The sequence below is a fragment of the Penaeus vannamei genome, chromosome 25, assembly GCF_042767895.1.
Source record: "Penaeus vannamei isolate JL-2024 chromosome 25, ASM4276789v1, whole genome shotgun sequence".
NCBI classification, from domain to species: Eukaryota; Metazoa; Arthropoda; class Malacostraca; order Decapoda; family Penaeidae; genus Penaeus; species Penaeus vannamei.
This window is the reverse complement of record NC_091573.1, coordinates 30,293,096-30,308,095: the sequence shown is the minus strand read 5'-3', so window position 1 is coordinate 30,308,095 and position 15,000 is coordinate 30,293,096. Positions and strand designations below refer to the sequence as shown.

Here is a 15,000-nt window from a genome sequence, read left to right as displayed (position 1 = left end):
GGGCGGGGATTCCCAGGTCCTGTTGTCTAGGTGGTTTTGAATTCCCACTTGATCTGGTAGAAAGGAAGCAGAGGCTGGTAAAGCAAGAATCATTAATAGGTCGATTTACTTGTTTTGCAAGGGAACGCTAGAACCGGTTTATGGCCAATTAAGAACAGAATCAATGTGTTTTTCGGGAGGAACGTAAAAGAGATTGATTTATTGTTCCTTGCTGATTTTATTTCGATCTCATCTCCGTTCCGTGCGTTCTTACATTTGTAGTTCCGTTCAACGTGTAATGAAAGATGGATTTTCAGCTCTTTCTCCAGTCCACACTAATCCAGGATTATCCAGTGAATATCCTTTACTGTCTCTCCGCCACAGTCTAAATCGACTTAATGCTAGAAAGAGGAAAAAATCGATATATCGTTAGAGAGAATCAAGAAAATCGATTTATCTTTTCTAATTGTGTCTCGACTTGGCCTCGGTGCACGCGTGTGTGTCCTCCTGTTCGATGTGCTGTCGGATTTTGTGTTTTCAGATTTTTCTCTTCTCGTTGTGGTGTGCCTCAATCCAAAATTAGTCTGGAGTGTCCACTTACCGCAGCACCTTGGTTATTTCTGCCCCGCGGTGTAAATTGATATGTTGTTAGAGGAGAGCAGAAATCGATTTATTGTTATGCAGAAAAAATGGAAAAATAACTTTCTTGTCTAATGATGTATGAATTGATCTCTCCTCAGTACGCATGTTATATTGGTGTTTGTTGGTCAATATCTAATCAGTTTCTTTTTCAGGGCTATTTTTTTCTTGTGTTTTATGTCCCACGGAGAAATTATTCCGGGTTATCCGCCATTTTACTTGGTTGTTACTTCGTGACAGTGTACGTTGATTTATTGTTAGGACACATATCGATTGAGTGTTTGATAAAAAATTACATTTCATTTATGAGTGTATTCCAGGTTCTTGCAGTTGTATGATTACTGAACGTTTATTTTCAGGTTTTCTTTTATTTTTTTCTGTATTTTTCCTGATTTTCTTTTCCTTTTATTTCCATTTTCTTTTCTTTTTCTTTCAATTTTCTTTTCCTTTTCTTCCTAGTTTTTTCGTTTTCTTTTTCGTTCATTCTCTTGTTTTCTTTTTTCTATTTTCCTTCTCTTTTATTCTTTTCTTTTATTCCCTTGTTTATTTTATTTTCCTTCTTTTTTGTCTTCTTTGGATTTCATTACCATTTTTTATTCTCATCTAGTTTTCTTATTTTTCTTCTTGTTCTTCTCTTCTTCTTCTTCTCCTTCTCCTCCTTCTCCTTCTTCCTTCTCCTTCTCCTCTTCTCCTTCTTCCTCCTCCTTCCCTTCTCCTTTCTCCTTCTCCTTCCTTCTCCTTCTCCTTCCTCCTTCCTCCTTCCTCCTTCTCCTCCTTCTCCTTCTCCTTCTCCTCCTCTCCTCCCTCCTCCTCCTCCTCCTCCTCCCTCCTCCTCCCTCCTCCTCCTCCTCTTTATGTTCTTCTTCTCCTCCTCCTCCCTCCTCCCTTTCCTCCTTCCTCCTCCTTTGCTGTCTCTTCTTCTTCTTTCTTCTTCCACTTCTTCTTCGTCTTCTTATTCTTCTCCTACTCCTCCTCCCTCCCTCCTCCTCCTCCTCCTTCCCCTCCTCCTCCTCTCCTTCCTCCTTCCTCCTTCCCCCTCCTCCCCTCCTTCCCCTCCTCCTCCTTCCCTCCCCCTCCTCCCTCCCCTCCCTCCTCCTCCTCCTCCTCCTCCTCCTCCTCCTCCTCCTCCTCCTCCTCCTCCTCCTCCTCGCCTTTCCCCTTCCTGCTCTGCACCCACGTCTTCCCCGCGCCGAGATCAGCCACTAACTTGCCCTTTGTCGTTTCTCCCCGACAGTGTTCCCCAACGTGCCGGAGCCCGGGATGCCGTGCCAGGGCGAGGACCGTGAGTACAACAATGCCGCCCTCGTTTTGACATTGATCAATCTGCCCCAAGTGCCTTGACTTAAGGGGAGGGGGGGGGGGAGGAGGGAGGAGGGAGGTGGTTAGAGGTAAAAGGGGGGGGGAGGTTGGGGGGGAGGGGAGGGGAGGGGAGGAGGGGTGGCGTTGGAGGTCGCGATAAGAGGGGAAGGAGGGGAGGAGGGTAATGGGGGGAGGGTGGGTGGGTGTTGGAGGTCGCGACACGACATTGCTTTTCGGGGTCTTGGGATGGGGTGGGGTGGGGTGGGGTGGGGGGGTGTCGATGCCGCTTGGATTTTTTTTTTTCTTTTTCTTTTTCGCGGAGAAAGAATATTGGCGTCGGTGTTCAGGTGAGAAGGGGTTGTAGTTATGCTTAGCCTTGCTTAGATTTTGTTAATACGTATATTGTACGTGGATGTATATATTAGAATGGTGTGTGTGTGTGTGTGTGTGTGTGTGTGTGTGTGTGTGTGTGTGTGTGTGTGTGTGTGTGTGTGTGTGTGTGTGTGTGTGTGTGTGAGAGAGAGAGAGAGAGAGAGAGAGAGAGAGAGTAGAGAGAGAGAGAGAGAGAGAGAGTGAGTGAGTGAGTGAGTGAGTGAGTGAGTGAGAGTGGGGGGAAAGGGAAAGGGGAAAGGGAAAGGGAAAGGAAAGGTGAAAGGGAAAGGGAAAGGGAAAGGGAAGAGGAAAGGGAAAGGGAAAGGAAAGGGAAGGGAAAGGGAAAGGGAGAGAGAGAGAGAGAGAGAGAGAGAGAGAGAGAGAGAGAGAGAGAGAGAGAGAGAGAGAGAGAGAGAGAGAGAGAGAGAGAGAGAGAGAGAGAGAGAGAGAGAGAGAGAGAGAGAGGGGGGGGGGGGGGGGAAGATTGAGAGTGAGAGTCAGTGTGAGAGCGAAAGAGAGAAAGGGGAGAGGGAGAGAGAGAGCGAAAGAGAAAAGGAAGAGCGGGAGAGAGGAAGACAGATAAAGAGCGAGAGGAAGACAGATAAAGAGCGAGAGGAAGACAGATAAAGAAAGGGAAAGGGAAAGGGAAAGGGAAAGAGAAAGAGAAAGAGAAAGAGAAAGAGAAAGAGAAAGAGAAAGAGAATGAGAAAGGAAAGGGAAAGGGAAGGGAAAGGAAAAGGGAAAGGAAAGGAAAGGAAAGGGAAAGGGAAAGAGAAAGAGAGAAAGAGAAAGAGAAAGAGAAAGAGAAAGAGAAAGAGAAAGAGAAAGAGAAAAGAGAAAAGAGAAAGAGAAAGAGAAAGAAAGAGAGAGAGAGAGAGAGAGAGAGAGAGAGAGAGAGAGAGAGAGAGAGAGAGAGAGAGAGAAAAGTGAGAGAGGGACAGAGGAGTAGGAAGAGAGAGGAAGACAGAGAGAGTTGACTTTCTATTCTTTCATTCTTTCCTAGCTATGTCTTGACCTGCACTGACACTTTTGGTGGTATAAATATCGATTTTTTTCGGTGTGCCTCTTTATATAGCTTTCAATAATACTTATAAGGATAAGGATAAGAATAAGGATAATGATAGAGAGCGAGCGAGAGAGAGAAAGAGCGAGAGACAGAGAGACAGAGAAAGAGCGAGAGAGGCAGAGAGAAAGAGCGAGAGAGACAGAGAGAAAGAGCGAGAGAGAGAGAGAGAGACGGAGAGAAAGAGCGAGCGAGAGAGAGAGACAGACAGAGAGAAGGAGGGAGAGAGACAGACGGACATACAGACAGAGACAGAGAGAGAGGGAGAAGGGGAGCGAGAGCGAGAGAGAGATAAGAGGGGTCAGAGCTTGCCTCGGTAACTCCCAGCCAACTAGTATTAATACGTCAGTTTTCTGGCTCCCGCTAAAGGCTTCCTAAAGTTTTAATGACCTGATGCTCTTCTTTAGTTTTCTCCAAGAGAGAGATATATATGAGCCAATATCTTTTAGCGACTCGGTGGAGCGCTTCTGTTTGTTCTTGTTCTTCCTCTTTTTCTTCTTCCCTTTGCTCCTCTTTCTCCTTCTTCTCTTTTCCTTCTTTTTTTCATTTTTCTTTTCTTCTTTTCTTTTCTCTTTTTCATCTTTCTCCTCCTCCTCCTCCTTCCCTCACCTCCTCTTCCTTCTTCCTCCTCCTCCCCCCTCCCTCTTCCTCCTCACTCCTCCTTCCTCCTCCTCCTCCCCCACTCCTTTCCTCCTTCTCCTCCCCCCTCCCCCTCCTCCATCTCTCCTCCTCCCCCTCCATGAACCTTATCAACTACCACTGCGAAGTCCAGTAGCCGCAAACCCACCCGGACAGCTTTGGAAAATATTCACGGTCCTGATTCAGTCCGCGATTTTTTTTTTTTTTTTTTTTTGGGGGGGGGGGGGGGGAGTGGAGAGTGGAAAATGGAGAGTCACGAGCATAGGTTACGTCGAGCAGCTGGTCCGACGCTGAAATTTACTTTTCGATAGGAAACCTTAACTGCAGGCGAAGGTATGTAGGCCTATGTAGGCCTATTCAGCGTAGGGTGAGGGGGTAAGGGGGGGGGGGAAGGATCAGTTGTTGTCGGGGCATCGAGGAATAGCGATGATGGTGATGAGGATGAGGTTGGTGATGTGGATGAGGTCAGGATAAGGTTGGTGATGAGGATGATGTTGATGATTTTGGATGCGTGTTGTCAAAAGCTATTGTACTAATTATTTCGGTCGTTCTGGCGTGGAGGTCACCACCGTGTTTCATTACCAATGTTATAATTACAACTGTTTTTTCCCGCCGTATGTTTTTTTTTCCGGCAAGTTGCAGGTCATTTGCATTGGCCTTTTAGTCTGATTCCCTCTGTGGCTCTATCCTTCTCTTGCAATAAATATTTAACCCTCTGCTGTTGCTTCTGTCGTTTCGCTTTTAGGTTTCTGTGTTTCAACCCCCTGTGTGTGTCCTTAAATTGACCTGTGTATTATTTATAATTATGTATTATCTGTGTTTTGTGTCATAGACGTGCATGTCGAATAATGTGTGTGTGTGTTACAAGTCTTTTGTTGAGGCCCTTTGCTCCACGTGGGTTAAAGTTGCACTGTAATAACTTCGGGCGTGGATTCGTCGAGCATATCAAAACCAAAAATGAAATTAGTATTGAAGTGGCCGCATGAAATTTTGTGTGAATGAGATAGTAAAAAAAAGATAAATCGTACGAGTTTGTTCCTTCGGATTTGTTCGTTTATTTTCATCGGGAGTCGAGTTCAGGCGAGGGGGCGAGTCGCGATGCTTCTCCCTTGGCCTTCTCACCAGCTGTCTCTTTGGCTCTGTCTCTGGCCTTCTCCCTGGCGGTCTCCTTGGCTCTGTCTCTGGCCTTCTCCCTGGCGGTCTCCCTGAAGGTCTCCCTTTAGACGTCTCCTTGGCCGTCTTCCTGGTTGTCTCCCTGGCTGTCTCATTTGGCCGTCTCCCGAACGATCTCCCTGGCCGTTTCACTAGCTGTCTCCCTTTGGCCATCTTCCTGGTTCTCTCACTGGCCGTCTCTAAGGCTGTCTCACTTGGCCGTCACTCTGGTCTTGGCTGTCTCCCTGGCCATTTCCATTGGCTGTCTTCCTGGCCATTTCCATTGGCTGTCTCCCTGGCCATTTCCATTGGCTGTCTCCCTGGCCATTTCCATTGGCTGTCTCCCTGGCCATTTCCATTGGCTGTCTCCCTGACCGTCTTCCTGGCTGTCTATCTGGCTGTTTCCCTGGCTCTCTCCGGTCGTCTACCAGCCCGTCTCCCAGGCCGTTGTCTCGCCCTCCTCGTGCCCAAGACGCGTCCACTGCCACGGGCACTGCCGATCAAGGAGCAAAACTTTATTAGAGGGAGAAAGGGAGGGATTGGGAAGAGGAAAGGAAGGGGGAAAGGGAGAGGAGGAGGCAAGGGGAGAGGGAGGGAGAGGAAGATGGAAGAGATGTAATGGAAGGGAGAGAAAGAAGTGGGAGGGGGAGAGAGAGGAAGAGGGGGAATGGGAGGGTGTGGGAAGGAGAGAGAGGGGGGAAGGAAGGGAATGAGGCGGAGGGAGAGAGAAGAGAGGAAAAGAAATGGAGAGAAAAGAAAAAAGAAAGGGTGAAAGGGAAAGAGGGAGAAGGTAGACGGACAGACAAAAACAGCTGTTGCTACAGCGTAGCCCTTCAACATCTTTCTTCCTTACCCACGATGACCATTAGGCCGAAAATCCCAAGAGCAGAAGCTGTAGAAGGAAGGGAGGGTGCCTCGTGTAGCCCTTCAAAGGCAGCGTTGTAGAGGCACCCTAATTCCGGAAGTGCATAGGGTCGAGAATTCACAGAGCAGGAGGAATGTAACCTAGAGGATTGATAGTCCGTAAATCCCCCCCGTATTCATAGGAAGTCTTTTAAATTCGAATGGATGTATATATATATATATATTTTTTATTCGTTTGAAACACGCAATAGCCACGCCCATAAATCGCCGTTGCAGAAGCACTTTCTCGCAACCGGCGAGCAAAGACTGCAGGCGGGGGACTCGGGAGCGCCGTTTGGTGCAACATCGATACCGCCTGTTTGGCCGGTGTAACGGGGTCGCCCGCGGAATGACGAAGGTGCGGAGGTCACGCCGCGGGAGAAACGAGGGCGTGCGGGCTGCCCCCGGGGAAGGAGAGCCACTTCCGGGAAACACAGGTGCTGTGCTGGTCATTTCCTGGCGACGGAAAAGGGAAAAAAGATGGGTTTTCGGGTCGCGGACGAGATATGAGATGGCGGTTTTCGGGTCCCACCAATGACCCCGCGCGTTCACAGAAAAATCGCTCGAGGACCTTTGAGATTGCTGTAGGAGCGGTGTTTCTTATCTTTGTCTTTTTTTTCTTTTTTTTTAGTTGGGATTTTTTTTTCTTTTTTTTTTAATCCTCGCCAAAGGCACGAAAACTGATCGAGCTCGTCGGGAAGTTGGGTCACGAGCGGTCAATTCGGAATAGTTGACCCGAGAAAAGTTTGGGCCGCAGTCAAGGTAAGGACGGGAGATTGATAATTCGGTTTTCATAAACTTTTATTAACTTCCTCGGACAAGTTGTTTCCCCGATACTTGAGAGGGATTTTTGGGGTTGTTTATGGAGGGGGACGTTCTTTAAAGAAAGGCTTGGAATCGCTAACAAGACGTGGATCCCTTCTTGAAAGACTAAGGGAAATGGCGGCTTGACAGCGGGAAGTTAGATCGCAAAGAAGAAGAAGAGGAATTGGAGGAAGAGGAAGAAGAGGGGGGAGAGGAGGAAGAAGAGGAAGGGGAATAATGATGATAATAATGATAATGATGATAAGGATATTAATAATAATAATCATAATCATAATAATAATCATAATAATAATGATGTTAATAATAATAATGATAATGATAATGATAATAATAGTAATAGTAATAAGAAACAGATCGTACAAATAACACGACATGGCAATCCGCAATATCCCTTTCGAGATGTAGGGTTGCAGGTTCTCAGAGTCCGTCGTGACCATTATTAGGTCCGGTTGCAGGTGGCCCAAGTCCCCCGGAATAGCGGTGTAATGCGTTCCCGTGGGCGGCGAGGGGGCGGTGGGGGGTGGGGGGGGAAGGCAGTTTGCGGGTGTGAATCGGTGTGGGTTGAGGGGGGGGGAGACGGAGAGTTTGGGGGGGGGAGGGGGGAATTCTCTGACGCTGATGGGGCTGGAATGGTGGCCGGGTGCGTGCGTGCGAGCCGGCGGCGCCTGGAGGAGGGATAATTTTGGTGTAGTTACCATTGTTACAGTTGTTGCTGATATTGTAGTTGTTATTATTGTTGTCATTATTATTATTGTTATTGCTATTTTGTTATTTTTATTGTTATTGTTATGATGATGATGATGATTGATGATGATGATGATGATGATGATTACTGTATTAGTTATTGTTATTGTTATTATTATGTCATTGTTATTGTTATCATCATCAGTCATTATCATTAATCGTCGTTGTTGTCAGTCATGGTATTAGCAGACGCCATTTTGATTATGTTGTTGTCAAGAGACTTCCCAGAAAACGCGGTTTAATTCTACGGAAAACGAGCGCCGCATTTCACTAACTCTTGGGCTTTAACGGGAGGTGTCGTCGTCTCGTCGCGGCGTCTCATTTGCGAGTTAGCCTTCCAAATGTGTGCTAATGTTTACGGCTGGTGTTAGGGAATTTTAAGTCATGCTTGAGTCATTTTGCGTCTTTTGGGGGTTATCATTTTACATTTGATGTGGAGGAATGGAATGAAAGAGTTGAATTAGAATGGAATGGGAGGTGTAAAGAGAGGCAGAGCGAAAGGAAGTTAGATGAAAGGCAACAAAAAAAAAAACAATAGCTAGAGCGTAGATGTGAAGGTACGCATAAAAAAATAAGATAAGCAAAGAAATACTGACAAAAGAAATAAATGTAGATATATTTACATGTGGTTTAACGCCATTCATTCGCCAAAGAACACCGGCCCTTCGACTTTTTGCGACTTAGTAAGAATTATTTTTATTTCTTATTTTATTTATTCATTCATTTATTTATTTATTTTTTTAGTCTGTCTATCTAGTTCGTGCTTTTAGCTCGGTTCGTACTAAGAGGAAAGATACCGAGGACGTGAGCGGATCAGAAATAATAATAATAATAATAATAATAATAATAATAATAATATTTTTTAAAATAAAATCCTTGATCAGCAGCCGAGTCATCCTGCGAAATCCAAGACCCTGCCGATGGCTCACGCGCTGCTTCATCGAGATTGACTGGGCGTGTTGTCTGTGGGCGTGGGTGTGGGGCGTCCGTTCAGCTGGGCGAGGGCGTCGGGCGGGGGATTTTGTGTGTGTGTGTGTGTGTGTGTGTGTGTGTGTGTGTGTGTGTGTATATATGTGTGTGTGTGTGTGTGTGTGTGTGTGTGTGTGTGTGTCACCGTCTTCATTTTGGTGTCTTTGTTGGTCGTCAGTTCTGGACTCTTCCCCCGGTCTCTTTTTCCGCTTTTCGGCCTCTTGTATTTATTTTTTCTTCTTACGTTTCTTTTATTTTAGTATTTTTCTTTTTTCTTCTTTCACTCATTTTCATTTTTATTTGCTGCTGCCTTTTGCCTCCACCTCTTTCCTACTCCTCCTCCCTCTCCCTCTCCCTCTCCCTCCTCCTCCCTCCCTACTCCTCCCTTTCCCTCTTCGTCTTCGTCCTCCTCCTCCTCCGCCGCTTCCCTCCTCCTCCTCCTTCTCCTCCGCTTCCCTCTTACTCCTCGTCCTCATCCTCTTTCTCCTTCGCCCTCCTCCTCCTGCCCCACCCCTCTTCCTCCCCTCCTCCCCTTCCCCTTCTCCTCTCCCTCCCCTCCTCCCTCCCCCTTGTCCTCCCCATCCCCATCCCCTTCCTCCTTCTCCACTCCCCCTCCCCTCCCCCCCCCCTCCTCCTCCTCCTCCTCCTCCTCCTCCTCCTCCTCCTCCTCCTCCTCCTCCTCCTCCTCCTCCTCCTCCTCCTCCTCCTCCTCCTCCACCACCACTTCCTTCATATTTTCTTGTTCCTTTGCCTTTGCCCTGCAAGCTTTGACATAATGATTGTAATTTCACTGAAAAGTTTTATGCTTCCACCCAGAGTGGTGGATTTGATCATTATCAAACATTTTAATGACTTGGACACTCGATGTCGTTGACTTTTTCTTTCTTTCTTTCTCTCTTTCCCTTTTTTCTTCGTCGTGTGGACGGCGTAGATTAAAGCATCCTTAATTACGGTTTTCCTGTGGCCTGAGCAGCCGGTTCCTGCGCGGGATGTCCCTCGGAGCCGTGTTCCCGAGTGGCCTTGTCCTCCCTCGCCCTCGCTTTCCCTCGCCCTTCGTCCTCATCTCCTCTCCTTCCTCCTTCCACGTCGCTCATCTGGTTCCCTTCCCCAGTCTTCGTCTCGCATACCCCTCCTTGCGTCATTGCTTCCCTTCTTCCTCCTCCTTCCCTCCTTCCTTTTTTCCTCCTCTTCCCCTTCCCCTTATAGCTCTTCGTCCTCCTTCTCCTACTTCCTTTCCTCCTCCTCCTCCTTCCTCCTTTTTTCCTCCCCCTTCCTCTTTCTATTTGTTCCTCCTCCCCCTTCCTCTTTCTATTTGTTCCTCCTCCCCCTTCCTCTTTCTATTTCTTCCTCCTCCCCCTTCCTCTTCCTCTTCCTCCTCCCCCTTCCTCTTTCTATTTGTTCCTCCTCCCCCTTCCTCTTCCTCTTCCTCCTCTTTCATCCCCCCCCCCCCCCCTCCCCGCTGATGAGCCTGTGGCAAGCGAGATGGAAACTTGCATGTGCCGAAGGCAGACGGGCCACTCCCCCCTCCCTACCCCCACCCTTACCCAACCCCTGCCCCACCGCATTCGTTCACGACGGACCTTCTCTTTGTCCTTTTCCGTGTCCGCTCTTCGTTAACGGGAGATGGAGGTGGAAGAGAAGGAGAAGAGGGGAGAAGTTTTCTTCTGCTGCTATATGTAATTGCCTAGCGTTTGATTAAATACGAAACAGAGTGAATTCTAATCATCAGGGCAGTCTCTCTCTCTCTCTCTCTCTCTCTCTCTCTCTCTCTCTCTCTCTCTCTCTCTCTCTCTCTCTCTCTCTCTCTCTCTCTCTCTCTCTCTCTCTCTCTCTCTCTCTTTTCGTCCGCCCATCCTTTTATCTGGCACATACATTCATATCAAAATCCATCTTATAAAGAAAAAAAAAAAAAAACGAAAAAAAACTGTGCTCTATCACGGCCAGCCAGCGCTCAGAGGAGGCCGGTCGAGAGCGCTCGCTTGTCCCAAGAGCGGCCGACGGGGGAGGAGCTGCTCCGGCCGCGACTCCCTCGGGATGCCCCCGCCGCCGCCGCCGCTGCCGTCGCTCCCTTGTCGTGTCGCGGGCCTGGCTGTCGGCGGCCCCTCGTGATGGTGGGGGTGCTTGATGCCGTTTCCTTGGTCGGTTTTGTTGTTGTCGTTGTCGTTGTCGTAGTTGTGGTTATTGTTGTTGTCGTTGTTGCTATCATCATTATCATTATTTTTTTAATCTTACTTTCTTGTTGTTGTTTTTTTATTGTGGTTATCATCAATATTCGTCGTCATCTCCGCCACCGTTCCCGAGTCTTGATTATGGTCGTTCTTTTCGTCTTCTTCTTTAGTTCTCTGCCTGGGTATCCTGAGCCGGCGGCCCTCTTTTGTCGCCGCGGTTAATCGCCCGCTGCGGCTCAAAGGGCAGGGATAAGGGGAGGGGAGGAGAGGGGTGGGGGTGGGGGTGGGGTAGCAGGATTTTGGGACCGAGATGAAACGGCCAAGTTTTGCTTTCGTTCAACGGGAAGACGGGGAGGATGCTGTGGGGTAGGGGGAGGAGGAGGGGGATGGGGGGAAGGGAGAAAGTCCCCGGGCAAGCATTAATGATGGTGATGGTAATGAGACGCTAATGGTTTTCATGGTTAATGGTAGTGGGTGTGCTCGAGGGGCGCTGTTGTTTCTGCTCCTTGGTGTGGCTCCTACGACTGGGACGGAGGAGAAAAAAGGGAGAAACGGAGATTAAGAAAAAAACGAGAAAATAGGTGAGAGATGAGAGTATCGATCTTCCTGCGGTTCTTACACCTTTTTTTAACCTGTGCTTGAAGGCGCTTCAAGCTGTAAGACAGTAATTTTTTTTTTTTTTTTTTTTTTTGTGACAAGGTGTGATGAGTTTTTTTGTTTTGTTTTTTTATTATTATTGCGCGTTCGGGGAACCCAGCCTGAAGATTGTCCTGTTTGTTCGAATGCTGTATTTCTAAGGCCTGACTTCGGCTTCAGTCAAGTCTGAGTGTCCGAGGCGCCTCTCGTCCACGTCCTCGTCTTCTTCGGGCCTTCGTCCTCCTCGGCGGAAACAGGTGCAAGGGGATCGCCGCGCTTTTCTGCCGCGATAAGCTTCCACACATCTTATCTTTCGTATCTCGAGTCCGCTGATAAGTCGCAGGAGTGTCTTCCTTCCCGAGGCGGGGAGATAGGCATCCCCCGGCTTATCGTCTTATCCGTTTGCCTCCCGGTCCTCCGACTTCTCTTTTCCTCCATTTCTCCCCATCTTCCCTTTCTTCCTCCTTCGTTCCCTTCAACCTTTCATTCATCACTCCCTGTCAACCCTTTCTCGATCTTTTTCCCTCCTGTTCTCTCCCTCTCCTTCCCTCCTCTCCTCTGCCCCTTCCCAACTCCCCCTCCCCCCTTCCCTCTTTTCCTCTTCCCCTTCCTAACTTCTCCCCCTCCTTCCCTCTCCCTGTATCTGTTCCACTCTTTTTCCCTCTCCCTCCACCTGCCACTTCCTCCTTGGCACGTTATGAAAAAAAAAGAAAATTAGATAACATAAGATAGACCAAAGAAACTCCATTAACGTGAATCGCGGCGTTGCGGAGGCGCGCGCGCGGCCGCCAAGTGTTGCTCAGGTGCGCCCCTAATGGAGGCCCGGGACGGAATGGAAGCGGAGGGGAAACAAAGGCAGCTGGACTGATAGATGAAGGGCTCTGCGCCGTTATTGGTGGTGGTTTTATACGTTCAGTTATTTATCTCTTGATTTATTCTTTCTGTTCATTGTTATCATCATCATCATCATCATTATTATTATCATTATTATTGTTATTATTATTATTATTATTATTACTATTATTATTATTATTTATGTGTGTGTGTATGTATGTATGTGTATGTGGATGTGGGTGTATAATTGCCTGAATGCAACCTGTCCGATTGGCTTCGCTGTATTAGAGACAATTAACGATTCCGCCCTGTCAGCAGTTCATCAGCCTGTCATCATGCATCGCCATCCAGTCAGAGGTACCTTCGTCCCGATAGAAAAAGGAGGAAACAATCTCCGTGCCTGAATTCCGAATAAGAAAGGAAGGAAAAAAAGAGAAAATGCCGTTTTTAATTCCAGGCGGGAAGCGAAAGACAAGAACCGGAAGAGCGGGTCTTCGGCGGAAGAAGAGCCGTGACGTGACACCTGCTATCTGTCATTCCGAGGGAGTGTCTCAGCTGATAGTTAATGGCTGACGCAAACTTCCTGACTTAAGAAGTGTCAGCAATGAGCAGTCACGCGCGCGGCTTGTCAGAAATGCTGTGCAGGGTTTAAGCAATGAGGTAGAGAGAGGGCGCGCAGTTCTGTTGCCAGTGACCCACGGGGTAAGTGGCGGGAGCTGCTGAAGGGCCTCGTCCGCAATCGCGTGGCTGGCGCACTCCCGGCCCTCTGCATCGCTTCGGAGCCTCTGCGAAGAACCGATTCCCACGCGCAGTGAGATCCACGGGAATTCAGCCTCGCTTCGGGGTGGATTTGCGCCGATATTCCGTAGTGCACCGCGGCTGCTTGTGATTAGCCGGAGCCGCCGATCCAGCGCCGGAGAAGTGGAGCAGAGCGCGCCGGGTGTGCAGATAGTTCATATGAGCTGTGTGTCCATTAGTGCGTAATGCTGGTTTTGGTTCTTTCGTAACTGAGTGGTGCAGCGGTGGCGCTAATGAGCATATGCTGGCAATTAAAGCCGACGCCTTCATGTGTACGTATTTCCCCGTGGAAGCTGCACTTACATACACGTGCGCACACAGATGCACACAGAATGGCAGCCGCGCGCACTCGCCAAGCTCTATCTTCGCCACAGGCCAGATAAGACTTGACTCACTCAAGATAAGGGAGGCAGATTAACTCGCGCTCAGCACGCTGCAGTTGGTCCGTCGCTGCCGCAGTGTTAGCATAAGAGGGTGTCGGCGCTGTGGCGTGCGGGGAATGTGTGAAGTGTAGAAGCGTCCGAGTGTAAATCGCGCGAAGAGGAGACCGGAAGCTTAGTTGGCGAGGGCCTGCGGGCGAGATGGTGGCGCAGGCGAGGCCCGGCGAAAGAACATGAACGCGCCGCGAACGAGGGTCGGAGGCGGGCGAACGGAAGTGGCGGCGGCCCCCGGGAGGACCGGCCAAGTCGGTGGCCATGTCGGAAGGAGGGACGAAGGAGGGAGTGGCCGGAGGAGCGAGGGGGACTCGAGGAACCACAGGAGGAGGGACAGGAGTTGGGGAAACAAGGTTGATCGAGGGAGACATGTGGAAAAGGTTTTGGACGATGGCGGCGGGAATGGAGGAGGAAGGGGCGTGGCGGACTCGAGTATTGGGGAACGAGAGGAAAGAGGCAGACATGCGAAAGGCGAAAGCGAGAGGGAGTTGAGGGCGAGAGGCGGCGCTAGAGACTCCAGAACAAATAATCGTGACAGAGGCGCTGGGAGGAGGGGCGGAGGCGTCAGCGACGGAGGACGACGCCGGGAGGAGTCGGACGCCGGAAGTGGACGAAGGCGACAGGACCTTCGAGCAAGAGGGAGGGAGGGAAGTGCCACGGAAGGCCCGTCGCCGAGACTGCGACAGGCGCCGAGAGAGCGACGGCCTCTGTCTGCCATCTTTCTGGGCTGCGTCTCGCCGAGCGTCGTCAAGGACCAGCGCTTCGAGAGGAGGAGGAGCGAGGACTACGCTCGGCGCCACTCGGTGGTGAGCGGCGAGGAGGGGATTCCCGAAGGCAGGTCTTCGCCCCGACGGGAGGACCCCGCCGCGAGGAAGGTCCACTGGCTCAGGAGCCTCTCCTCGTCGCTCATTGCTCTCGGCAGACGGACGCCTCCCAGGGCGGACATCGGCGTCAGGCGGCGGTCGCTCGTTTCCGGGGAAGGAAAGGTCGGTGGCAGCAACGGCTCCAGTCCCCCTGGCGACCGCCTTGAGACCAGGGATGGCACCCGAGGGCTCTCTCGCTCCTCTGGTGCCCTCAACCCCCGCCACAGAAGTAGCCCTTCGGGAACAACTGCCCGCATTCGCACGATGAGCGAAGGCCACGGAAGCAACAGCAGAGTGAACGAAGGCGCAGGCCGTAGTCTCTCTTCCATCGAGGAGAGCGGCCGGAGTTGCACACGCACTCAGGAGAGCAATCGAAACCTTACTCCAAGGCAGGAAACCAACCAGCGTCATCCTTCTTCGGAGGGAGGAAAGAGGGGAGAGAGATCCCGCGCCTCAAGTCAGGGCAGCCAGAGCCAAACCTCGAGTCGCGCAAGCGGCGGTAGCCTCGCGTCCAGTCAGAGTCAACCTTCTGGAGACGGCCATGACAGCCAGAGCTCCGGCAAAGGTAGTGGGCGAAGCCAGGGCTCCAGCCGCCGAAACGGCGCCTCGGACGGCCGTGAGCAAGGACGTAGACGTACATTCGGCGAAGTAAGGAATCGCCGACGAGCCTCGAGTGTGGGTCG

General features: G+C 50.1%; 1 protein-coding gene across 10 annotated transcripts in view; it reads left to right on the top strand.

The window, feature by feature from the left end:
* aPKC (protein kinase C iota type) overlaps positions 1-15,000 on the top strand; it is a 114,090-nt gene that overhangs the window by 64,391 nt on the left and 34,699 nt on the right. For 6 of the 10 annotated variants that reach the window (XM_070139401.1, XM_070139398.1, XM_070139399.1 and 3 more), the window contains one exon: positions 1,853-1,900. In XM_070139401.1, coding sequence (XP_069995502.1) covers positions 1,853-1,900 — 48 coding nt within the window. Of the gene's footprint in view, positions 1-1,852; positions 1,901-13,499 lie in introns of those variants that run through there. The other 4 variants (XR_011399602.1, XM_070139395.1, XM_070139396.1 and 1 more) reach the window with 1 other exon arrangement.